Source organism: Myotis brandtii, unplaced genomic scaffold, assembly GCF_000412655.1.
Source record: "Myotis brandtii unplaced genomic scaffold, ASM41265v1 scaffold417, whole genome shotgun sequence".
In the NCBI taxonomy this organism is placed as follows: Eukaryota; Metazoa; Chordata; class Mammalia; order Chiroptera; family Vespertilionidae; genus Myotis; species Myotis brandtii.
This window is the reverse complement of record NW_005366017.1, coordinates 347,407-373,475: the sequence shown is the minus strand read 5'-3', so window position 1 is coordinate 373,475 and position 26,069 is coordinate 347,407. Positions and strand designations below refer to the sequence as shown.

At 43.3% G+C, this 26,069-nt stretch overlaps 2 protein-coding genes and 1 long non-coding RNA gene across 8 annotated transcripts in view; 2 read left to right on the top strand and 1 right to left on the bottom strand.

The window, feature by feature from the left end:
- PIANP (PILR alpha associated neural protein) overlaps positions 1-14,750 on the bottom strand; it is a 21,641-nt gene extending 6,891 nt beyond the window's left edge. For both annotated transcript variants that reach the window (XM_014545667.1, XM_014545668.1), the window contains exons 1-2: positions 14,740-14,750; positions 10,168-10,172 (exon numbers count right to left, since the gene is read on the bottom strand). The gene's annotated coding sequence lies outside the window, so the exon portion shown is untranslated. The remainder of the gene's footprint in view (positions 1-10,167; positions 10,173-14,739) is intronic.
- The window catches only part of COPS7A (COP9 signalosome subunit 7A), a 20,919-nt gene continuing 9,454 nt past the window's right edge, over positions 14,605-26,069 (top strand). The window contains exons 1-8 of one of the 5 annotated variants that reach the window (XM_005873684.2): positions 14,610-14,782; positions 15,271-15,475; positions 17,464-17,539; positions 17,765-17,853; positions 18,837-19,039; positions 19,669-19,774; positions 19,937-20,088; positions 20,256-21,110. In XM_005873684.2, the coding sequence (XP_005873746.1) occupies positions 15,314-15,475; positions 17,464-17,539; positions 17,765-17,853; positions 18,837-19,039; positions 19,669-19,774; positions 19,937-20,088; positions 20,256-20,295 (828 nt within the window). In that variant the 5' untranslated portion in view covers positions 14,610-14,782; positions 15,271-15,313 and the 3' untranslated portion in view covers positions 20,296-21,110. Of the gene's footprint in view, positions 14,895-14,920; positions 15,028-15,270; positions 15,476-17,463; positions 17,540-17,764; positions 17,854-18,836; positions 19,040-19,668; positions 19,775-19,936; positions 20,089-20,255; positions 21,111-26,069 lie in introns of those variants that run through there. The other 4 variants (XM_005873685.2, XM_005873686.2, XM_005873687.2 and 1 more) reach the window with 4 other exon arrangements.
- The window catches only part of LOC102263640, a 9,814-nt gene continuing 7,273 nt past the window's right edge, over positions 23,529-26,069 (top strand). Inside the window, exons 1-2 of the long non-coding RNA XR_001363554.1 lie at positions 23,529-24,009; positions 24,286-24,405. This is a non-coding gene — a long non-coding RNA (uncharacterized LOC102263640). The remainder of the gene's footprint in view (positions 24,010-24,285; positions 24,406-26,069) is intronic.

Below are 26,069 nucleotides of genomic sequence, written 5' to 3'. Positions count from 1 at the left end.
CGCACGGTTTAACCCTCCCGCTGCCGCACCGCGGGAGTCGCGCTCAGCTGTGTCCCAGGTGTGAGGCTGGAGAGGGCGGCGGAGGCTGCGCGACTGTCTGGTTCCCCGCGTTTTGATGGCGGCGTCCCCGCCCTTTCACCCAACACCGTGGAAACCCGTGGTCACTTTAGTGCATTTCTGCGATTCGGCATCTCCAACTGTCTCACCCTGGTGAAGAGTGCGGAGTGGGGGCCCGGGCAGCGGGGGCAGTGAGGACCTCGCGCCAGCCTTGGATTCTCCCAATGACTGGATCCCGATTCCACTCTGGCCCTGCTACAATGCATTGCCTCACAGCAACCCGATTACCTTTAAAATAAGGAGATCAAGTCGCATTACTCGGCTTATCTGGCAATCGGAATAGCCAAACTCCTTACTGCGGCTTACCAGACTGTATGACCTCGCCCCTAGCTCTCTGATGTCTTTCCCCAACACGTCTTTATGCCCCGGCGACGCTGGACCTGATCTGTATTTCTAAAACTAGAGGAGCTTAACTGACCAGGGGGTCTTTGCACTGACTGTTCCGTGTCTGGAACGTTCCCCCCTGGCTTTTAGCAATGACTCACTCTTTTCATTAATATTTCACTTAGATCCAGTGTCACCTCTTCTTCGAGGCCTTTGCTAACCACTCTGTCCAAAGCAGTTTCCCTGCCCTAGCTGGTTTGGCTCAGTGGATAGAGCCTCGGACTGAAGGGTCCTAGGTTCGATTCTGGTCAGGGCGCATGCCTGGATTGCAGGCTCAGCCCGCAGTGTGGGGCGTGCAGGAGGCAGCCTATCAGTGATTCTCTCTCATCATTGATGTTTCTATCTCTCTCTCCCTCTCTGAATCAATAAAATATATATTTAAAAAGTAGCTTCCCCTGCCCCAGCCCAGCCCATTCATTCATTTCTATCACAATCAAGTTTTTGTTTTAATTTATTTTAGGGAAGGAAGAAGAGAGAGAGATGGGGAGAGAGAGAGAGAGAGAGAGAGAGAGAGAGAGACATCGTTGCCTCCCGCATCTTGACCAAATCAAACCCAAAACCTAGGTATGTGCCCTCATCAGGAATCGAACCCACAACCTTCTGGTGCACCGGAAGGATGCTCCAACCAACTGAGCCACACCAGCCAGGACCACAGCCCGGTTTTATTCAGATTGCACTTCTAGGACACCACACTCTTGTTTCCCTCCAACCTCGCTGGCTTTTCTTTCTCAGTCTTTTCTGCTCAACCTCTAAACATTAGAGCTTCTGAGGGCTTAGTCCTTGGCCCTCTTGTCTTTCCACATCCGCTGTCCAATGATGTCATCCAGTCCCAGGGCTTAAACACTATGTAAATGTCAGCGAGCCCTAAATTTATACCCAGAGCTCTAGACTCATTTATCCAACAGCTTACTTGACATCTCCACTTGGATGTCTAATAGCCATGTAAAGCTAATGCAGCTAAAATGCATCTTGAATTATCTCCTGGCCAATCCATTTTTCCCCTCAGTGTTTCCCATCCACTTCTTCAGGCTAAAAACCTAGGAAACGGCCCTAACCGGTTTGGCTCAGTGGATAGAGTGTGGTTCAATTCTGGTCAAGGGCATGTACCTTGGTTGCGGGCACATCCCCAGTAGGGAGTGTGCAGGAAGCAGCTGATCAATGTTTCTAACTCTCTATCCCTCTCCCTTCCTGTCTGTAAAAAAATCAATAAAATACATATTTTTTTTAAATTTTGCATTAAAAAAAAAAAAACACTTAGGAAACGTCCTTCCTCCCTTTCCCCTTTCTTACTAATTCCCACCCTGTATCTAATTCACCAGCAAGTCCTGTGAGTTCTGCATCCAAAATATATCCTGAATCCATCCACTTCTCTCCATCTTTGTTGCTCTCACCCTGGTCCAAGCCATCGTCTCTCATCTCGAATGGTGCAATAGCTGCCTAGCTGTTCCCTTGCTCCTCCCTTACCCTTTACAAACTCGTCTTCACAATATTTAGAAATATTTTAAAAATCAGAGTCTTATCGTGCTCTTCCGTGCTTACAATATTTGAGTGGCTTTTCATTGTGCTCGTGATAGATCTGAACTCGTTAGGAGAGGCCCTTCACCTTGTACTCCTCCTCAGTGTTCAAACAATGTTCCTGCCAGATCGGGCGTCTTGATGTTCTAGAACATCCAAAATCATTCTCTTAGAACCCCTGCGCTTTTGATTCCCTCCTTCTGGAATCAATCCTTTGTGTCCCTCTCCCTCTCCTTTTCACCTGGCTGGCTCCCTTTTGTCACTCAGCCACCCACTCTATTTCATCAGCATGTTTCATTGTCTTTCCAACTCAGCTCACTCTCTGAAATGATCTTATAGTTGTTTATTGTTTATTGTCTGCCCCACCTCACATACACTAGGGCTTGGCATATACGTAGATGCTCAATATGTATTGCTTAGTGAACTTGCCCTGGGACTCCTGCCCACTGGAACTCTTCATTCTCTCTTTTACCCTCCACCTGCCTTTCCTCTCTTTCTTCCTGCCCTCCCTGATCTCTGCCCTGTGATCTGTGCACAATGCTTTCGGCTGAGTCTCTGCTCACACCCACGCCCCTCCAGACAATCATCCTTCATCCCCAGCACTATTACTATCATTAGCCTGGCACTCCCGCCTCCCGGAAGGAAGCCTGCTGTTCTGACCAGCATCTGCAGCGCTGCCCTCCTGCTTGCCTGTCCCTGGCAGTCCTTCATTCCAAGGTCAGAGCAGCAGTGAGTGAGCCGTCCTCCTCGTGTCTCCCAGTGGGAAGACAGTGCACATTGGATGTGAACCGCGCCGTGTGAAGCAGGTCCACAAGTCACACCATAACCTGGGCCTCACTGGGCCCCAGTGCACCCTGAGGATGTGCAGTAAGAGGACTCGTTATGCGATGGGTGTGGGCCAGATTACACTGAGGACTTTGGGTCATTAGCAATTATTTCTAGTATTTTTGATTCACTCATTCATTCAGGGGCTCCTTTTTTGTTTGTTTATCCTCACCCAAGTATATATATTTTTATTGATTTTAGAGAGAGAGGAAAAGAGAGAGAGAAACATTGATGTGAGAGAGAAACAGCTATCAGCTGCTTCTCATAAGCACCCCAACCAGGGACTGAACCTGGAACTTAGGTATGTGCCCTGACTGGGAATTGAACCCATGACCTTTTGGTGTATGGGATAATGCTCCAACAAACTGAGCCACCTGGCCAGGGCTCAAACACTCTTTTTTGAACACCGACCACATGCTGGGTACTGTACTGGGATACAGTGGAGAGCAAGAACAAAGCCATCACTGTCTTCCTGGAACTTAGAGTCTAGTGAGGGAGACAATGAAATACAGTGACAAGTGTGTTTTCAGGTAATTTTAAGACCTTCCCACACTCCACAGTCTACAAATTCTCTCCCTGTGTCTGGCTCTTTATCATGATCTCTGGGCTCACTGGGAGGTGCTGGTCTTTGTCAAGGTAAATTCCTGTCTGTTTCCTGTCCTCCAATGCCCAACATCCTTCTGAACTCTTCTCACTCTCAGCTGATGATCTTGTTTCTGCTTTTCAGAGAAAATAGATGCAGACAGAAGAGAACTTCCCACTTCTGCCACCACATCCCATCCCACCTCTCCTTCTGGGGGGGATCCCAGGCCTTTTAATCACCAAAGTCTTCACTCCAGGGATTGTCCCTACCTCTCCCCCAGCATCACTCCTCCTCTCTACCTGGTTATTCCCAGCAGCTTGTACGCATGCTGTAATTTCTCACAGCTGAAAACAAACCCTTCCTAGCTCCCTGTTCCCTCCAGTATCTGCCCTTCTCTGTTTCCTCGTACAGCAAAGCATCTCAGAAGATGGTCTCCATTCACCATCTTTTCCACGTCTCCCATTTTCCTTCTCTTTCTCTTTTATTAACTTAAAATTTAAAAATTAAAAAAATTATTGATCTTATAAGGAATGGAGAGAGGGAGGGAGGGAAAAAGTAGGAGGAAGGGAGAGGGGTGGGGAGAGAGAAACATCGACATGAGAGAGAAACATTGATCAGTTGCTTCCAGTATGCACCGTGACCAGGAATCAAACCTACCACTTTAAAAAAATATATATCTTTTTATTGATTTCAAAGAGGAAAGGAGAGAGAGAGAGAGATAGAAACATCAATGATGAGAGAGAATCATTGATTGGTTGCCTCCTGCATGCCCCCTGGGGATCGAGCCTGCAACCCAGGCATGTGCCCTGACCTGGAATCGAACCTGGGACCCTTCAGTCTGCAGGCCAACACTGAGCCAAACCAACTCGGGCGAACCTACCACTGTTTGGTGTATGGGATGATGCTCCAACCGACTGAGACACACCAGCCAGGGCTTAACGTAAGCTATTAACATTTTGTAATTCACTATTTTGAATGGGTAATACATTCACATGTGCAAAAAGATTTTCAATATATTAAAATGTATATAATGAAAGTTCTCATTCTCACCCCCGTCTACTATCTTTCCAGTTCCCATCCCTGCCCTCAATGTGACTAATTTCTCTGTATTCTTCCAGAGTTTCTTTATGCATACACAAGCAAATACTGTAGTAATACACATGCTTATTTCCCCATGTATTTCACATAAAAGCTGATATACTATGTATACTGTTCTACTTCTTTCTTTTTTGACTTAACAACGTATCTTTGCTATCTCCCCATGTCAATGAAGAGGAAGCGTTGTCATTTTTTCGCACAGCTTCATAGTATTCTAGCATATGGATATACTCCCCGTCTCTCTTAACCCACCCTGCCAGGCTTCTGCCCAAACTGCCCTGCTGAAACTCCTCTTCTCAAGGCTACCTGTGACTTCCATGTTTCCAAATCCAAAGGTCAGTTGTCAGTGTCATTTCACTTGGTGATCAGCAGCCTTTGATACAGTGATCACATCCCCTTCTAGAAACACTTTCTTACCTGACTTTTATGTTTCTTACATTGTCCTGAATTTTGTCCTCCCACACTGGATCCTCCTTCTCTTTCACTAGTTCCTCTTCATCTCCCTGACTGTACGTCTTGGCTCTTTTCTCTATCTGTGGTCACACCCCAGGGAATCTCATGCAGTCTCTGGGTTTTAAATATCATTTTTACTGATTATTTCTAAATTTTTATCTCTAGCCTAGCCCCTTCCCTTATCCCAGAGTTGCCCCTTCCTGAGTGCTTCCTCTCTTAATAAACGGCATCTCCATTCTTCTAGTTGATCAGAACAAACACCCTTAAGTCACCTTTTTTTTCCTTTTAAATATATTTTTATTGATTTCAGAGAGGAAGGGAGAGGGAGAGAGAGATACCGTAGAAACATCAATGAGGAGAATCACTGATTGGCTGCCTCCTGCATGCCCCCTTTTGGGAACTGAGCCCACAACCCAGGCATATGTCCTGACCAGGAATCGAATCAGTGACTGCTTGGTTCCTGGGTCGAAGCTCAACCGCTGAGCCACACCCGGCTGGACCCTCAAGTCATCTTTTTATTTTTAATGTCTACAGCCCGCTAGTATTTTTTAAAAATTTAACTTTGTTATCTTTAAATATACATTATGTATAATATGTATTTATTGTATGTGCAAATTTAATTTTATATATGTAAAATTTGATGCACAAGATACTATTATATATGTTACTTATAAAGTAGAAAATTTAAATAAATGTCTGTGAATCTACCACCCAACCCAAGGACTAGAAAGTTACCAATAACTTGCATCTATGTGGTTCCCCCATCCTCCCATCCCCTTGCCTCCTCTTCCTATAATTACTACCTCTCCGATTTAAAAAAGTATTCCATTTTTTAAAAATATAGTTTTCTCACAAATGTATATAAGCTTAAACAATAAGTATGTTGTTTAGTCTTGCTTACTTTTAATATAGTAACATTGTATATTATAAAGTAGTATTTATATTATATTACATGTAACCCTCTGGTATATGTTTGTTTTTTCTTTTTTTAAAAAAAATAAGATTTTACTGATTTTAGAAAGAGAGGGAGAGGGAGAGAGAAACATGGATGAGAAACATCAATCAGCTGCCTCCTGCACACCCCCTTCTGGGGATCAAGCATACACTACATAGGCCAGGGCTGTTTGTTTTTCACTTAATAGGACATTGCCAAGATTTATCCATCTTGTTGCAGGTAACTGGAATTCATACACTTTCACTAGAAGATAATGTGCCACTGTGTGAATATACCAAATATGTCATAATTTATCTATTCTGTTGGTAGATTTATGATATTTTTGCTATTATAAATATTGTTGCTATGAACATTATTTCATTTGTCTCCTGTATGTGTGTGAGTTCTTCTTGAGCATATATCTATCAGTGAGACTGCTAGGCTGTGAGATATAAGAATAATCATCTTTTGCAATGTACATGATTATCTAACAACTATGCTGTACACATGAAACTAATACAAAATAATATTGAATGGAAAAACAAAGAATAATCATGTTTGAGAAAGAATGCCAAGTTGTTGTTGTTTTTCAGTGTACACTCCTACCAGCAATGCTTGAGTTATCTACATTCTCTCCAGCACTTGTATTTTTAGACTACTTAATTTTTGCCAACCCAGAAGTATCTCATTTTGTTTTATTTGGCACATATCTAATTATTAATGCAGTTGAGCATCTTTTCATATGCTTATTAGCCTTTTGAATTTTCTCTTCTGGGAAATGCCTGATCATTTGGGTTGTTTGTATTTTTTTAATTGATTTGTAGGCATTCTTTATACATTCTGGATACCAATCTTTTGTCAGTTCCATATGTTGCAAATATTTTCTTTTTTTAAAATATATTTTATTGAATTTTTACAGAGAAGAAGGGAGAGGGATAGAGAATTAGAAACATCGATGAGAGAGATCGATCAGCTGCCTCCTGCACAGCCCCCAGTAGGGATGTGCCCGCAACCCAGGTACATGCCCTTGACCGGAATCAAACCTGGGACCCTTGAGTCCGCAGGCTGACGCTCTATCCACTGAGCCAAACCGGTTCGGCAAATATTTTCTTTTTTGTGAAGATATTTTGTGACCTGTTCTTTGACTTTTTTCATTATGTACAGATGCTTCAAAGGCTTGCAGTGGGATTATATCCCCCATAAACACATTGTAAGTTGAAAATATTGATAACCGAAACGGTGAGCTGAGGTGTTTTTCCCGGGGTCGTGTCTCGCAACGTTGAAGAATGAGCTATGCGGACCAGAAGATTTAAGCAAAAATGTGGAAAATTTATTACAAGCAGATTCAGAGTCCCCGCAAGGGGTGGGGGGCCCAATAGTGGGCTGCCCGTTAAAGCCTTGTAGTCCAGGGGTATATATTTGCTACAAGCCTGCTCTATGTCTACCTATCTCGTCACCTGATTGATTCCCTCAATTGTTCTTGCCCAGCAACGGACCTAAACTTTCCCTGTTTCTCTGTGTTGTTTTTCTGTTTCTATGCTGAACTTTCTCTGTTTCTATGTGTTTGTAGATCTTGTTTACTGCAGGCCCTCCCTTGGTTTCCCATGCCTCCTGCTTAGGGTCGAAACATTTTATTATTTCTGCTTGGTTGCTTCCTGTGGTTAGGCTGCTCAAACTGCCATGTCTGCCCCTGCCTGTTTCACCTGCCTTTGTTTTCCACTGGACCCCTGGCCCTTCTGCCTGCATTTCAAGTTAACCCTCTCAATATCTGCAAGTCGAAAATGCATGCCCAGCTGCTGTGGCTCAGTGGTTGAGCAGCGACCTATGAACCAGGAGGTCATGGTTCAATTCCCAGTCGGGGCACATGCCTAGGTTGCAGGCTCCATGATCCCCAGTATGGGGCATGCAGGAGGCAGCTGAGCAATGATTCTCTTTCATTATTGATGTTTCTATCTCTCTCCCTCACGCTTCTTTTCTGAAATCGATAAAAATATTTTTTAAAAAAGTAAAAGGCATTTACTACACCTACCCAGCGGAACATCATAACTTAACCTAGCCTACCTTTAAATGTGCTCAGAACACTTACATTAGCCTACAGTTGGGCAAATAACTCGAGTTTCATCTCGAGTAATTGCCTTCCTCTTCTCACCAGACGCAGGAGACACAGATGAGAGTTTGTACACGTGATGGGATGTGAGAACACAAAACACAGTATCCAAAAACATGGGCAACACAGTACACTGAAAAGTGTTGGCTCTTTACCCTTGTGGTTGTGTGGCTGCCTGGGAGCTGCGGCTTGCTGCTGCCGCCTGGCATAATGAGAAAGTATCATACTGCATATGGCTAGCCGTGGGAAAGATCAAAAATCAAAGTACAAAGGAGACATATGTAAAACTTCAGACAATAAATAAATAAAAGAAAAAAAATCAAAGTACAATTTCTACTGAATGCATATCACTTTCACATCATCATGAAGTTGAAAAATTGTAAGTCGAACTATTGTAAGTTGGGGACCGTCTGTATTTTGATGATCATAAGTTCTTAATTTTAACATAGGCATATTTATCAAACTTTCAGTTTATGATTGTGCTTTTCTTCCTTGTGTAAAAGAATCACTTTCTACTCTCCTGATCAGAAAGATATTTTCTTATATATTCATCAAAAGATTTTAAACTTTTGCTCTTTATGCTTGTCTACCTTGAATTGATTTTTGTGTATGTTGTGTTATAAGGATCTATTTTTCTTTCTTTTTAAAAAATTTATTTGTATTTTTTAATGATTTCAGAGAGGAAGGGAGAGAAGGAGAGAGATAGAAACAGCAATGAGGAGAGAGAATCATTGATTGGCTACCTCCTGCACATCCCACACTGGGGATTGAGCCTGCAACCCAGGCATATGCCCTGACCCGAAATTGAACTGAACCATGACCTCTTGGTTCATAGGTCAACGCTCAACCACTGAGCCACGCCAGCTTGGCTAGTTTCTTTCTTTTTTTTTATTATTGAAGAGAGAGAGAGAGAGAGAGAGAGAGAGAGAGAGAGAGAGAGAGAGAGAGAGAGAGAGACATCAATTTGTTGTTCCACTTATTTATGCATTCATTGGTTGCTTCTTGTATGTGCCCTGACCAGAGATCGAACTCGAAACCTTGGCATATCCGGACTACTCTCTAACCAACTGAGCTACCTGGCCAGGGCTAGGATCTGTTTGTAATATGGAAAACTGGTTTTCCTAATCTCATTTATTAAACAGTCCCTGCTTTCTACCTGATCTACTTTGCTAATTCTGTTATATATCAAAGTTCCATATATACATGGATCTGTTTCTGTCAACTTTTAAAAACCTGCACCAATAACACACTTTCTTAAATCCTACAGATTTAAAGTAAATCTAGTTATCTCCTGGAGCAAACACTACCTTGTCAATATAGTCTTCTTCAGGAGTATTTTGCCACTTCTTGGTCATTGCTCTATTTCAGAATCAATTTGTCAAGTTCAATAGGATTTTGGTTGGAGCTGCATTGAATCCAAAGTCCAATTCAAGACAAATTGACATCTTTTTTACATTGAAACTTCCTATCATGGATTTGGGATATCCATTTACTAGTATTTAGGTCTTTAATGTCTTTCAATGAAATTGTATAATTTTCTGCATACAGATAATGTACATCTCCTGTTTTATTTCTTCCTAAAGTATATACTTTATTGCTTTTCTGTTATGGTAAATGATATTTTTTAAGATTACATTTTGAATTGTTTTTGCTGGTATATAGAAATGCAGTTGATTTGAAATAATGATTTTAGAGCCAACTACCTTGATAAGCTCCCTCTTCTGTATAATAATTTTTCTATAAACTTTTTGAATTTTCTACAATCATATCATCTGCAAATATAGCAGTTTGCCTTTTCCTTTCCAATATCATGGCTTTAATTTCCTTTTCTTGTGCCGGCTATCGCCTTTAATACAATGTGAATACAAGTAGTGATAGCTGGCATCTTTCTTTTGTTCCTGACTTTAAAGGAAACACTTCCAGTGTTTTCCCAGTAAGAATGATGTTTGCTGTAGTTTAAAAAAAAATAACTTTTAGCCTGGCTAGTGTGGCTCAGTGGTTGAGTGTTGAACTATGAACCAGGAGGTCACAGTTTGATTCTCGGTCAGGGCACATGCCCAGGTTGGGGGCTTGATCCCGGTAGGAGGTGTGCAGGAGGCAGCTGATTAATGATTCTCTCTCATCGTTGATATTTCTATCTCTCCCTTTCCTTGCCTCTCTGAAATCAATAAAAAAATATTTAAAATATAATAATAAAATAACTTTTATCAAGTTAAGGAAGTCCCCTTTTATTCCTAATCTGTTAAGAGTTTTGTCATGTCTGGGTGTTGAACTAAATGCTTTGTAAAGCCCACTTTTATTGTGAAATATAACACATAAAGATAATGCAGAAAGACATAAATATAAAATATAGAATACTTATAGAGGGAATACTTGTGTAACCACCATCCAGGCTAACTAAAAGAACCTGGCCAGTATTCAAAAAGGATTTGTATGTTTCTATTTGTATGTCATATACCATTTCCTCTTCGCAGAGATAAGCAGTATTCTGACTTTCATGGAAATCACTTCCTTGCTTTTCTTAACAGTTTACCCATATTTGTGTACATTATTTAACAATATAGTTTCTTTTGTCTGCTTTTGAAGATATATATTGTATATGTAATACTACTACTGTATATATATATTTGTTATATACATAGGAGTGGAATTACTGTATTATAGGGCATATTCCTTTTTATTAGATAATGCTAAACTCTTTTCCAAAGTGATTTAACCACTTATACTCCCGTTAATTGTATATCATGGTTTCTATTGTTCCATATTCTTGTCAACACTTAATATTTTCAGACTTTAGACTATTCTGGGGCATCCAGTGGTATTTTATTATGGATTTAATTTGCAATTCTCTGATCACTAATGAAGTTGAGCACCTTTTCATATTTTGTTGACCTTGAGGATTTCCTCTTGTGAAGTGCTATTTCAGAACTTTAGTTCACGTTTATAATTTTTATTGTTAGGATATTTTTTTCCTATTCATTTGAAAAAGTTCTTTATACATCCTGAACACATCCTTTGTCAGTTATATATGTTGTAAGTGCTTCCTTCTATTCTGTGGCTTGTCTTTTAATGAACAGATGTTCTTGATTTTAATGTAGTCAAATGTATCAATCTTTTCCTTTATGGTTAGTGTATTTGAGTATTTCTTATGAAATATTTCCTTCCCCTGAATTCATGTATATATTTTTCTATATTATCTTCTAAAAGGCTTTTAATTTGCCTTTTACATTTATTTGTTTTGTTTTTATTGACTTCAGAGAGAGAGAGAAAGAGAGAGAGAGAGAGAGAAACATCAATGATGAGAGAGAATTATTGACTGGCTGCCTCCTGCACGCCCCCAGCTGGGAATGGAGCCCACAAGCCATGCATGTGCCCTGACTGGGAATTAAACCGTGACCTCCTGGTTCTTAGGTCGATGCTCAACCACGCTGGCTGGGCTGCCTTTTACATTTAATATAACATATAGTGGGGGGTGATTTTTGTATATGGTTTAAGGTAGGGGTTTGTTTTATGTTTTCATATAGATAATTGTCACAGCACATTGAAATCTGCTTCCTTTCTCTCCTGCTCAAAAGTGCAAACTCTTATAAATCAACTGTCTATATATTTGTGAATCTGTTTCTGCCTATGTATTTTGTTCCCGTGGTCAATTTATCTATCTATCTTGTGCCAGTACTATACTACCTTGATTGTGATGGCTTTGTGATTATGTCCTGGTATCTGGTAAAGCAAGTCTTTTCACCTTGTTCATCTTCAAGGGGCTATTATTGGCTTTTTACATTTCCATGTAAATTTTAGAATCATTTTGTCAGTTCCACACAGTCACAAAAAAGCCTGTTGGTATTTTGATTTGTACTGAATCTATAATCACGTTAGGGATAATTGACTTCCTCATGATATTGACACTTTTACTCTATGAACATGATATCTCTCCATTTATGTTAGGTCTGCAGTGTCTCATCCTAAATTATAATTTACTGCATACAGGTCTTACATATATTTTGTTACATTTATATTTTTGTATTTGGTATTTTTCATATTAGTGAAAGTAGTAACTTTAAAAATTATTCATCATCTAATTGTTTGTTGTTCATATATAGATATGTAATTTATTTTGGGAAAGTTAATCCTCACCCAAGGATATTTTTTCCATTGCTTTTCAGAGAGAGGAAGGTGGGGACAGAGAGAGAAAAACGTAGATGTGAGAGAAACCTGTAACCTAAGTACATGCCCTTGACCGGGAATTGAGCCTGTGACCCTTCAACCCTAGGGCAGATGATCTAACCACTGAGAAACACACTAGCCAGGGCGAGTTTGTATATATAATCATAGCCTTGTTAAACTTATTCTAATTATTTGTAGATTCTTTGAAATTTTTTACATTTGCTATCACATTTTCATATATTTTGTAGATGGTAATGGCTTTGTTTATCTTTTTATGTAATCCTTTAACTTTTTCCCTCTTTGTCTGACTGACTGCTCTGACTAAGACCTCCATTACAAGACTGAACAGAATTGGTGATACCAGGCATTCAATTATCAGATTAACAACTTCCCTTCTAGTTTTCTAAAAGATTTTTTAAAATCACAAGTGGATGTTGATTTCATCATGTGCTTTCCCTGTATTCACTGAGATGAGTATGTGATTTATTTCTTTAATCTATTAATATGATTAATAAAGTGAATGTATTCTCTATTATCAAGCTCCCTTTAAATTTCTGACATAAATTCAAGTTAATCTTGGATATTTTATCTTTATTTATTTTTTTTTTGTACATTGATTCAATTTGCTAGTGTTTTATTGAAGATTTTTGTATCTTTGTTAAGTGAGATTGGCCTGTAATTTTCCTTTCTAGTATTTCCCTTTTCTTGTTGAGTTATCAAAGTAACTCTGGCCCATGAGTTGAGGGGTGTCCTTTCTTTCCCTATTTTCTGGAAAAGTTCATACAGGATTAAAATGATGTGCACTTTGAAAATTTGGTGCAACTTGCCTGTATGATGTCATTCTTAATGTTTTCTCTTCATCTCACACCACACATCTAAATCATTTGCAAATTCTGTTCACTCTAGCTTTAAATTAAAATCAGAACCCAAAACTACTTTTCACCTCCACAGCCATTGTGCCAACACCATCTCTCGCCTGGATGATTGCGGTAGTATCTCTCTCTCTCTCTGTATTTTTTTTAAAAATTGATTTCAGAGATAAAGGGAGAGGGAAAGAGAGATATAAACATCAATGATGAGAGAGAGTCATCAATTGGCTGCCTTCTGCATGCCTTACACTGGGGGATTGATCCTGCAACCAGGGCATGTGCCCTGACCAGGAATCCAGCCATGACCTCCCATGACCATGACCTCCTGGTTCATAGGTTAAAGCTCAACTACTGAGCCACGCTGGCCAGGCTTCAGTAGCCTCTTAATTGAACTTGTTGCTTCTGTTCATGCATCCATCATGACATTTAAACATTTTTAAAAATTGATTTGAGAGAAAGAGAGAAAGAGAGAGAGAAAAACACATCGATTTGTTCCACTTTTTTTGTTTGTTTGTTTGTAATCCTTACCGGAGGATATTTTTTCCATTGGTTTTTAAAGAGAGTGAAGGGAGCCCTAATCGGTTTGGCTCAGTGGATAGAGCGTCAGCCTGCGGACTCAAGGGTCCCAGATTAGATTCTGGTCAAGGGAATGTACCTTGGTTGCGGCCACATCCCCAGTAGGGAGTGTGCAGGAGGCAGCTGATCGATGTTTCTCTCTCATCGATGTTTCTAACTCTCTATCCCTCTCCCTTACTCTCTGTAAAAAAATCAATAAAATATATTAAAATAAAAATAAAGAGAGTGGAAGAGAGAGAGGAAGTGTGTTGGGCGGGGGGACGGGAACAAACATCTGATGTGAGAGAGACACATGGATTGGTTGCCTCCTGCACCGAGGGGGAGGGGATCCAACCTGTAACCCAGGTAGTGCCCTTGAACCAGGGAATCAAACCAGCGACCTTTTGGTTTGCAGGCGGATTTCTAACCTTTGAGCACCATCGGCCAGGGGTGTTCCACTTTTTAAAAAAATATATATATTTCTTTATTGATTTCAGAGAGGAAGGGAGGAGAGAGAGATAGAAACATCAATGATGAGAGAGAATCATTGATCAGCTGCCTCCTGCACATCCCCCGCTGGGGATTGAGCCTGCAACCCAGGCAAGTGCCCTTGGCCGGAATCGAACCTGGGACCCCTCAGTCTGAAGGCTGATGCTCTATCCACTGAGCCAAGCTGGCTAGGGCATGTTCCACTTATTTATGCATTTATTGGTTGCCTCCGTAGGTGCCCCCACCAGTTCTCAAACCCCAAAGGTTTTGGTGTATGGGAGGACACTGAACCCCCGGCCAGGGCTGACCAAGAAACGTTAAACACAACCACTGGATACCTGCCTGAGACCAGAAGCTCCCTCTGCATTTAGCCTCTGGCCATGGCCCACAATAAAGTTTTATTGAAACAAAGCAGGAAAAAAAAAAGGTGCCCGTCAGTCTTTCCTCACCAACCAATCAGAGAGTAAAATGCTTATGTCGATCACAGGCGCTCCAGCAGTCGGAAGACGGGAGCGGGGACACGTCCCGCCCCAGACCCGCCCGGTAAGAGCGGAAGTACGGCCGGAAGTCAGCCATAGAGTTGAGCCGCCAGAGCGACCCTGAAGGGAGGTGGCAGGAAAGACTCGGAACGGCTGCCGGAGGTGACGGAGCGGCGGCCCCGCCCGGCGATCGGGAAGACGAAGCTTCAGGTAGCGGCCCGCAGAGTCTAACCGAGGGTACGACGCGGCAGGCTGCGGGAGCCCACAGTCTCTGGGCGGCCTCTTTAAGGGAGGGGGCGGAGCCACGCGGCAGGCCCGGAGGGTGAGGTCACGTGGCGGGGGGCACTTGCAGGGCACAGTGGAGATGAGAAGGAGCGTTGTCGTTGGGGTAGAGACCATGTGACACCCCTTCCCCCACTGCATCCTGTGCCTGGGGGTTCAGCGGGCTGTACGCGGTAGGGCTTGGGGTTAGGCCCAGGGGTGGGGGGCGGGCTGACTGGGCGTGGCGACCCTGTCTCCGCCTGGCATCCTTCAAGGTGTGGCGGATTTGACGATTCCTGGATCCAAGATGTTGACGGCTCCCTCTCTGACTCCCCGTTGCAGAAGGGATTCTGTGCCTCTGCAGTCAGCCCTAGCCCTGTGCTTCTTACCCTCCCAGTGTCCGGGGACCTCCAGCTTCACATCCTCTCTCCTTGCAGCTCCAGACATCCTGAGCCCAGGTCCCCCCAGCTCAGTGCAGCCATGAGTGCCGAGGTGAAGGTGACAGGGCAGAACCAGGAGCAATTTCTGCTCCTGGCCAAGTCGGCCAAGGGGGCAGCGCTGGCCACACTCATCCACCAGGTGCTGGAGGCCCCTGGTGTCTACGTGTTTGGGGAACTGCTGGATATGCCTAATGTTAGAGAGGTGGGTTCCTGGCCTGGATAGCCCACCGGGAAGCTTGGGGCTCACGTTTGAATTTGAGGTGGGTGGGCAGGACTCACTTTGCAACCCCATAACCATTCACTTGAACAATATCAGGATGATGATTAACTGGCATCTTGCAGGAGTACGTACACAAGTAAACTCTTAGTTTCCCTTTGAGGATGAATGATCTGTGAAACCCAGTGTTTTTTATTTTTATTTAAATATATATTTATTGATTTTAGAGAGGAAGGGAGAGAGAGAGAGAAATATCAATGATGAGAGAGTCATTGATGGGCTGCCTCCTGCATGCCACCCGCAACCTGGGCATGTGCACTTGACTGAAACTAAACCTGGGACCCTTCAGTCCACAGACCAACGCTCTATCCACTGAGCCAAACTGGCCAGGGCATATTTTTTATTTCTAAGCAAAAGAGCATGTGATTCAGAATAGGAGACCAGATTCCAGCTTGTCTCCACCAATGTAATAGCTCTTAATAATCATGTCTCAGTGTTCTCTTTTAAAAATGGAGCTGTGCCCTGGCTGGATAGCTCAGTTGGTTAGAGCTTGTCCCGATATGCCATGGTTGTGGGTTTGATCCCTGTTCATGGCAAATACAAGACTCAACCAATGAATGCATAAATAAATGGAACAACAAATAGAAAAAAGAAATAAACAAAAAATGGAGCTGATACTGCTCTTCAGCATTGCTGTAGAAATCAGGTGAGATTATTGGAAAGTGTAAAGTCTGGTACAAATGTAAGGAATGAATGTGAAATTGGCATACCCTGTTTCCGCCCCGCCCTCCCCCTTGCACCATCACTTAAGTTAGATCATGTAGAGGGTATCTTTTCCCCAAAGACATGTGGCAAGGTGCTAGAAACACAGTAGAGGGAACTATTCACACAGAAGTGGTAGAGTTAAGAGTTTACAATCCACAGGGGGTAGATTGCCAAGATGTATGAAACCAGCCCAAGTCCTGAGCTGCTATGACAGTGGTATGTGGGCAAACTGTGAATTAAGTTGTCAGTGGCCAGTGACTGAGTCAGTGGATTTAGTCTTTTGGGATTACTCTGTGGTATAGAGAAAACTGGCTGCCTGCTTTCCCTGCTTTCCTCTGCAGTGGAGCTAAACAGAGTCAGTCAAGGTGAAGAAGAGTATTTTTTGGATGCCTGTTGTCTGGGAATGCCAGGAAAGTAGTCAAAGACAACAGTACTTCTGAAGCTTTCATTTCAGTTAGAGATCAGATGAATGGATATACATATACAAATCATTTATTCAGCAAGTTATTTATTGAGAGCAACAACTACATGCTTAGCTCTGCTTGACCTAAGAGGGATACCAAAGACTGGGCCTGTCATCTTGTTGAAGAGAAAGATATTCTTAGGTAACAACCTTAGGCAGGTTTTGATTAAGTGTCAGAATGAGTGATCAGGGATAGGAGGAGAGGAGATCTGGGTGGGCTGGCCTGGGTGATGAAAGCCTGGTGAAGCAGGGCTGAAGCAGAGGCCACAAATTCCAATGGCTGCCTAGGCCATGCAGCTGTCAGAGATGAGTGAGGCTGAGGCAGGAGTCTGGTGAATTGGGGAGTATAGCAGACTGCCTAAAGATAATCAGATTTACAAATATACACACTAAATTTACAAATAAAATCACCATTTGCGATGTCTGGTGCATGCGTGCGTGTGTGAAATATTGAACACTGAATGTTCTCAACTCTGAATTTAGGGTAGGAATTGGAGGCTAGGGAGGCAGAGGGCATTGTGATTGGGGGGGGGGGGGGGGGGGAGTAGTATAAACAAAGGCCTGGAGGTGGAAATGAGGCTTTCCTCTGCGGACAGTGATCAGAGAGGCAGAGTTCCTTTCAGTGAGCCGGGAGAGCCAATGGAAGGGAATGGTGGGGCCAGGAAGTGGGATTCAAAGCAGGGTAAGGCAGGGAGAAGGGTGAATAGAGGCCCTTCCTGTCATCTCTTCCCTCATATTCTTGCAGCTGGCTGAGAGCGACTTCGCTTCCACATTCCGCCTGCTCACGGTGTTTGCTTACGGGACATATGCTGACTACTTAGGTAACCAGAGGGGCTGGAGCTCGGGAGTAGTGGGGGCGGGAGAAGGGCAATTTCTGGAGGGACTTCAGAGAAATTCCTGAGATATCCTACTTAGATCCCTTAGGTACACAGGGTCAAGGTCAAGACCTGAATCAGCATGGAAAACTTGAAAAAATGCAAGGGACAGAGGCTAGGCCTTCCCACAAAAAGGAAATCAGGATGTCCTACTTTGTCCTTTTTTTCCAGCTGAAGCCAGGAATCTTCCCCCACTCACAGAAGCTCAGAAGAATAAGCTTCGACACCTATCAGTCGTCACCCTAGCTGCCAAAGTCAAGGTGAGTGACAGTCCCCCAGTCGTGAGCCACAGAGCATCCTTTTGTATGTCCCTTCACAAGGGCCATCTGAAGGGAATTTGTACTGGGACAGCCTTTGAACAACTGTTGCTTCTTCCTGCCTTCCCCTCCACATTCTTCCTAGATCTGTATCTAAACTCCATCATCTGCAGCCTTTTTAGGCTGAGTGTTTTTCTCTTAGCTGTCTGTTTTGTGTTTATTTTTCAATCAACTTTAAGTTCTAAGTAAAACATCTTTTGTGTGTGGGGTCAAAATAGCAACTGGGATGCCACTCGCTATTTTACAAGGATCACCCTCCTTCCCACCATAGAACAGCCCATGCAAACAGCCTCCAGGCTCAGGGCTGGGAACAAGGCTCTCTCTTCTGGTGAAGTGCTAGACTTCTATTCTAGAATAAGGAATATATAACCAGAAGTGTTTATGTGTGTGTTTTTTTGTTGTTAAATATCCCCCTCCTGTCCATTTGCACTCTCCCAATCATTACTAGACTGTCCCATCTTTCTAATGATTTTACTTAAGTCGGGCTGCCTCTTGTGAGAAGCCTTTTTGGAAGTATGCTGAGTATAAATGGTAACAGTAACTCTAGACCTCTCCCACACCACATACTTCCATTATGTCAAGCTTCAAGCTGATCTTGAGCAAGGTCTGTACACTACCCTGAGCTTTGGCCAGAGGATTGACACCCAGGCAGATAATCACTTTCTTCCTCTGGTGTGAGAGGTAAGGGTGATAGGAGAGCACAAGTCGTATATGTTATTTAAGATAGCCCTTCTCATGCTGTTATTTTTCAGGCAGTAATACTTCTATTTATTTTGTGGTAGAACCAACCTTTTAGAAGAAATGATTTAGGAATAGGAGTGGAGGGTAGGCAGGTGAGCCTAGGCGGGGGAAAGGAGTGAAGAATCTTGGAAGTCCTTCTCTATGGCAGAGCCTCACAAATCCCAGCCCGACCTCCCCGGCTCCAGTGTATCCCATATGCAGTGTTGCTGGAGGCCCTTGCCCTGCGTAACGTGCGGCAGCTGGAAGACCTTGTCATAGAGGCCGTGTATGCAGATGTGTTACGTGGCTCCCTGGACCAGCGCAATCAGCGGTTGGAGGTTGACTACAGCATTGGACGGGACATCCAGCGCCAGGACCTCAGTGCCATTGCCCGAACCCTACAGGAGTGGTGAGACCTGTGTCCTGGCACTGTCCCTTCTCTTTCACCCCACGCAGGGGAGAGGTGCTTTGGAGGGTGAGGGCTGGGCGGCAGAGGTGGAATTCAAGAGGATGAAGGGAAATGAGCTCGTTCCATCTGAGAGAAGACAGGAGTGGAGGGGCTTGAGAGGCAAGAGACAGGAGATGGTGTCCTTAGTATCATAATTGGGGGAGGGAAAGGTGAGTTGTACTCTTGAGAGGATCCTCACTGGGAAGTTGGTTACCTTAGGCTGGATTCAACCCATTAGTCTGTAACCAGCACTGTCCACAGGCCCTGGGCCTCTTCCACTTCTGCTTTCTCTAACTTTAATTAGTACACCTTTAATTTCTCTTTAGCAGCCCCTATCCCACTTTGGTTTTGAGTTCCTACTCCCGTTTTGCACATCACTCCATTCACTTCCTTATACCTCTCTAATCCTACCTGAGTGTCCTTCTGGCTCCTGGGAATATTGTTGCAGGTGGTTTCCAGATGCCCTGGTGAGGGTTCCTAACTCAGACAAGGATTTGCATATCAGGATCTAGGGTTCTTTCTGGGTCTATTTTTAGTGAGTCTGTGATCACAGCTCTCTTCTGCTGACACTTCTCTCCTCATTCCTGCAGGTGTGTGGGCTGCGAGGTAGTGCTGTCAGGCATTGAGGAGCAGGTGAGCCGTGCCAACCAGCACAAGGAGCAGCAGCTGGGCCTGAAGCAGCAGATTGAGAGTGAGGTGAGCTGTCAGGGGAGTGAGACAGACCCAAGCTCCTTCAGCCGGGGCCAGTTGTCAAATGCAGAGGGGTTTGGACAGTGGCTATAGCAGACAAACAAGGTGGGCAGGACTGTGAGGTTCTGGAACCTTCCTTGTTATCCCCCACTCCTTTCATCCTGGTAGGTCGCCAACCTTAAAAAAACCATTAAAGTTACAACAGCAGCAGCAGCCGCAGCCACATCTCAGGACCCTGAGCAACACCTGACTGAACTGAGAGAACCAGCTGCTGGCACCAACCAACGCCAGCCCAGCAAGAAAGCCTCAAAGGGCAAGGGGTGAGCCAGTGTGGCAGGAATTGCTCGCTTCCGGGGTGCCCTGCTTTTTCTTCAGAGACCTGGCTGTCTTCACTCCCTTTAGTCATTTGCAGGGGGTAGGGAATGGGGGGAACCTTCAGGGATTAGGGGATTCCTTGCAGCTTCTTTCTCTTTCTTCTCCTTGCCAGGCTCCGAGGGAGCGCCAAGATTTGGTCCAAGTCGAACTGAAGGGACTGTCGCTTTTTTCCTCTGGGGATACGGGGTCCCAGCTGCCTGGCTGCCCCTTAGGAGTCCTCAGAGAGCCTTCCTGTGCCCCTGGCCAGCTGATAATTCTAGGTTCATGACCTTTCATCTCTCTTCTGTCCCCCACCCCCAAGCATAGATCACACCTTCTCTAGGGAGGAGGCAAGTACAAGTCATGTTTTGTTGGTACTTTTTGTTTTATGTGACTTTCTTATGTGTCCCATTGTCCCCTCCCCTTCCCTACCATGCTCTCTCTCCTATATTTTTAAGAGACAGCACTGCCCTTGTTTATTATATGTCATTGAGTAGGTGGGGCTGCTGGTCTCCAATAAACCCACATGTGATCCTTGTCCTACCACCCCACCCCTGCATGACTAATCCCCGATTCCTACTCCCTACCCCCAGCCTATTTGGGCAGCATCTACAGAGCCGTAGGGCTCCCATCTCTGTTCCCACCCTGAAAGTTCTGGGAGCTAGTCTGCCATTCTAGGAGTCACTGGACACTTTCATCCTCAAATTTTGTCGTTTCTTTTCACCTCCCCTTGGGTCCTGGGAATGCTGCTGCTTCAATGACCCCAGAGCCTCGAGATGTTGAGAGATAGTTCTTTCTTGGCCCTGGCTATCTTAGAAAGCCTGATGGCAAACCTGGAAGAATTTATACTTCCTTTTTGTGAGTTTTATGGAGGAAAGGGGATATAGATTGTATTAAAAAAGAAAAATATACATATATATACTATATCTATATATAACGTAACACAAAAATAAATCTATGAGAAGTCTATCTGTAAGCATGCCCTGAACTGGGTATCTTCTGTCTTTGTTATTTGTGGATGGGAAGAATGTTCGTTCCCAGTCCACTCTACAGCATGGTGCGGGAAAATGAAGAGAACCAGATACTTTGTGCTGAGTCTTGGCCTACATGACTTTGGACAGATTGCTCAGTATCTCAGCATTCGTTCCGAAGCAGTGGATACTTCGTGAGCACCAATATGTGACAGGCACTGGAGATGCAAAGTGATGATCACTGTCCCAGTCCTCAAGGAGCTGGAGTTCAGCCTGTTTCCTTCCACCTTAAAGAATTATAAGGGGAAGATTGACAGTACACTTCAGTTTTTGCATCAGAACCATTGAGCTCAGAGCTTCCCTAGCATTGTACTGAAAGGACTGGTCTTGGCCTAGTGCACTGTTATGCATTCCCTGGAATTGGGAAGCACTAGTGTAAGGGATGGTTGCCCACCCCCCACCCCCACACACACAATTGCATATGAAGCAGTTGCCTCCAGAGGGTCCCAGATCTTGTGCTATTCTCTAGATGGAGATTTAGGACAGACCACTCTATTGGTCCTAAAGGTGTCAGTCACAGACCTAGAAAGTGGGGTGGAATTCTGAGTTTTTTATTAAAGTGGGCTGGGTAAGCATATTGTCTTGAGGTTGCTATGGAGACTTAATGGGACCAATCCAAAGAGCCCTACTTCAGGAGTTAACACTCCTGGCTTCTCATTTTAGCTTTTCCCTAGACAAGCATATTAAGTCTGTTGCATCTTGATTCTCAGTCTCTACCTCTGAAATAAACCCTTTCTTCCTCCCATACCTTCTAATGTATAGAAGTTGCTCATTCCTAGTGCTTTAAACCTGTCTCCCCTTCCTCTGCCCATGCCCGTTTTTCTCTTGAACTTATACATTTTCCTGCAAGCTGGTTGCAGCTAATGGCTCCATAACTTCCTGACCTCTCTAGCTCCATCCTTTAGTGCAGTGGTTCTCAACCTGTGGGTCGTGACCCCTTTGGCGGTCGAACGACCCTTTCACAGGGGTCGCCTAAGACCATTCTGCATATCAGATATTTACATTACGATTCATAACAGTAGCAACATTATAGTTATGAAGTAGCAACGAAAATAATTTTATGGTTGGGGTCACAACATGAGGAACTGTATTTAAAGGGCCATGGGACCCTTCCCCCCTCCCTAGTGGGAGTCTGTACTTGTTCTTCAATAAATCTCCATCTAAAAAAATAAATAAATAAAGGGCCAGAAGGTTGAGAACCACTGCTTTAGTGGATGGCTCTAGAGCAGTGGTTCTCAACCTTCCTAATGCCGAGACCCTTTAATACAGTTCCTCAAGTTGTGGTGACCCCCAATTTCATTGTTACAAATTGAACATAATTAAAGCATAGTGATTAATCACAAAAACAATATGTAATTATATATGTGTTTTCTGATGGTCTTAGGCGACCCCTGTGAAAGGGTCGTTCGACCCCCAAAGGGGTCGCGACCCACAGGTTGAGAACTGCTACTCTAGAGTCTAGTGTGTGCTGGGCTGGGACTGCCTGGCTAAATATCCAAAGAAGGAGGGGGACCCTTCACAGCCCCAGGGACATGCAAATGCAATTTGTCTTTGATTTGCAAAGATGGGCTCTTGGCTACCAAGGCATGGAGAAGAGGGAGTAGAGTATTTGTGGTCTCAGTTTTTGAGCATGAAATTTGGTTCAGGATTTAGGGATTCCATGTATAAATAAGCCCAGGGCACCAGGAAAATCTTCCTAACCAAGAATCTTATCACCACTTGCACACACTCACACACTCATCCCTAACGTACAGCAATCTTAAATGACCTCAGGGCTGGACCACTATAGTAAGAGGAGGAGGAAGAGAACTTGCTTTCATGAGAATTCAGAGTTCATGCACATGAGACAGATGACACTTAAAAGATTAAACCAGAGTCTCTGAAGCTAAAAACAGCGGTTGGACTGGTGCCTATCCTCATGCACAAGAAAAACAGACAATGTCTACAGTCAGTGTTTTGTGAAATCCTGTTAGAGAAGAAATTCTCCCCTTAGGTGCATCTTCCAACATGAGTGGAAGGCATGTAGAGAGACAAATCTAGGCAGTGTATTATATATTACTGTGTACAAATTATCCCAAAACTTATTGGCTTAAAACCACACATTTATTAACTCAGTTTCTGTTTTGGGATTTGGCACAACTGAGCTGAGTTTTCTGCTTTAGGGTCGCTCACAGGCTACAAACAGTGCTCATTAGGGCCATATTATTTCAAGGTTCCAATGGGAAGGACTTGATTCCCAGCATGCTCAGGGATTGTCCGCAGGATTCACTGCTTCAGAGGTGGATGGACTGAGGACCTCATTTCCTGCTGACTTGGTTAGAGGCCACCCAGGTGGCCTCCATCAGAGCAGGAGACCACATCAGCAAAGTGAAATAACAATTATCTTTCTATGATAATTGCTAATAATACAAGCTAGTATTTATAAGTGTTTACTATAATCAAGCAGTATCCTAAGTGCTTTATGTATATAAACACTTAATTTACACAAGGACCTTCTGAGATTGTATGACTACCCACTGCTCAAGATGACAAAAGAGGTATGAAGATTATGTAATTTGCCCAGGGTCACACAAATTATAAGTAGAGAAGGCACACCTCACCCTGTCTTCCATGCTCCTAAATGCATGGAGCAGCTAGCTATCTGAGATCTCAGAGAAGTAAATGGTAGCAGGGAGAAAAAACAAAATTCAAAGTTCCACTAAAAAATGGTGAGTTCACCATTTTTCCTCCTCCAGTATCATCCAAAATGGACTCAAAGGCAGCCAAAACCAGAAATGAACATCAGATGTGAACTGAAAGAACTCTTCTTGGAACCCTCTATTGCAGGTGTGAGGAGCAGAAAGGGACTCCTAAGAGGTAGATTGGGGGAAACCCCATTTTCTTTTTTTATATATTTTATTGATTTTTTTAGAGAGGAAGGGAGAGGGATAGAGAGAAACATTGATGAGAGAGAAACATTGATCAGCTGCCTCCTGCACACCTCCTACTGGAAATGTGCCCGCAACCAAGGTACATGCCCTTGACCTGAATTGAACCTGGGACCTTTCAGTCTGCAGGCCGATGCTCTATCCACTGAGCCAAACTGGTTAGGGCGGAAACCCCATTTTCTTTTTTTCTTTCTTCTACCTCCAGCCCCAAGCACACCATGGTGGTGATAGCTACAACAGTGACAGCAAGAGTGGCTGAGCAGGCACTTGAAATTCTGAGAGGAGAATCCCTATCTCTGACCAGAAGAGTTGTGGTCCCACAAGTGTGAGTCAGATACCCTGTGCTTTTTTCTTTCTCTGTTCTCTTGAGGCTTAGCCCAGACATAGTGGGAAATGCCTAGCAGACTAGAGAAAATAAAAAATTCCAACTTTTGGTCAGAGGATTGGGACGGGAAACCCCCAGAGAACCAGATAGGTCATAGGAGGAAATTCAAGAGAACAGTCCTACAGAATTATGTGTTAACTCCTGTGCTCATCTCTGAGTAGCACAAGCATGGATCTGACCCTAAATAGCTTGCCAAAGCTTTGTGAACTGAGCAACAGGATGGACCACTGTCCAAGTCTGACTAGCCACTGGGTGGAACACATGTAGAGCTGATCCAAATACCACCACAAAATTAAACTGATAATGGAACCACAATGCAAAGAAGGCAAGTTGCTGCCTGAGCCCAATCTGATTAATTGCCTGTAAAAACAAACAACATTCTCCTTAGGATCTTAACAAGATCTACAGTCAATATTCAAAATATCCAGGATAAAATATGAAATTACACAGCATACAAAGAAATCTCCAGGGAAAAGACAACCAACCCAAGATGACAGAGGTGTTAGAATTGAAAGCAAAGACTTCAAAGCAGTTAATAAAACCACATTGGAAGAAGAAAGGGAGAATTTCTTAAAACAAATGGCAAGATAGGAAGTTTCAGCCAAGAAATAGAAGATATAAAGAAGAACCAATGGACATTTTGAACTGAAAAATAGAAATAACCAAAATAAAATAGTCACTGGATAGGTTTATTAACAGAAAGGAGGAAGGCAGAGGAACAAGTGAGTTTGAAGGTAGATCATTATAAATTATGTATTCTAAAACAACAGACAAAAATATGTTTAAACAAACCACACCAGAGCCCCGGGAACCCATGGGACAATACTAAAAGATCTAATATTCATGTCAACAGTGTCCCAGAAGTTGAGAAAATGTGAAATAGAAAAGTTATTAGAAGAAATAGCTAAAAAATCCCAAATTTGGCCCAGCCATTGTGGTTCAGTGGTTGAGCATTGACTTATGAACCGGGAGGTCACAATTTGATTCCTGGTCAGGGCACATGCCCAGGTTTCAGGATCCCCAGTGGGGGGTGTGCAGGAAGCAGCTGATCGATGATTCTGTCTCCCTCTCCCTTCTTCTCTGAAATCAATTAAAAAAATTTTTTTTAAGTAGAGATAGTGGAACTATGAGCGATGTACCAAACAGAAACAAATAATAAAATTATAGAAATAAATGCAAACATTAATAATGATATTAGACATAAATAGCCTAAATGCAACACTTAAAAGATAAATTATCAAAATGAATTTTAAAAATCAACTATATGCTGCCCTTGAAAATCCATTTTTAAGTATGACACAGGTGGGTTAAAAGTAAAAGGATTGGTGTCCCTGTTGTTTTAGAGTACATAATTTATAGGGTAGGTAAGTTGGTTAGAGTGTTGGCCTGACACACCAATGTTGCAGGTTTGATCTCCAGTCAGGGCACATACAAGAAGCGACCAATCTACACTAATAAAAGAGAAACATGGTAATTAGCGTACGACCGCTACCCTTCCCATTGGCTAATCAGCATATCCTTATGCAAATTAACTGCCAGCCAAGATGGCGGCCGGCAGCCATGCACTGAAGCGAACAGGGAGGCTTGCTTGCTCCAGTGATGGC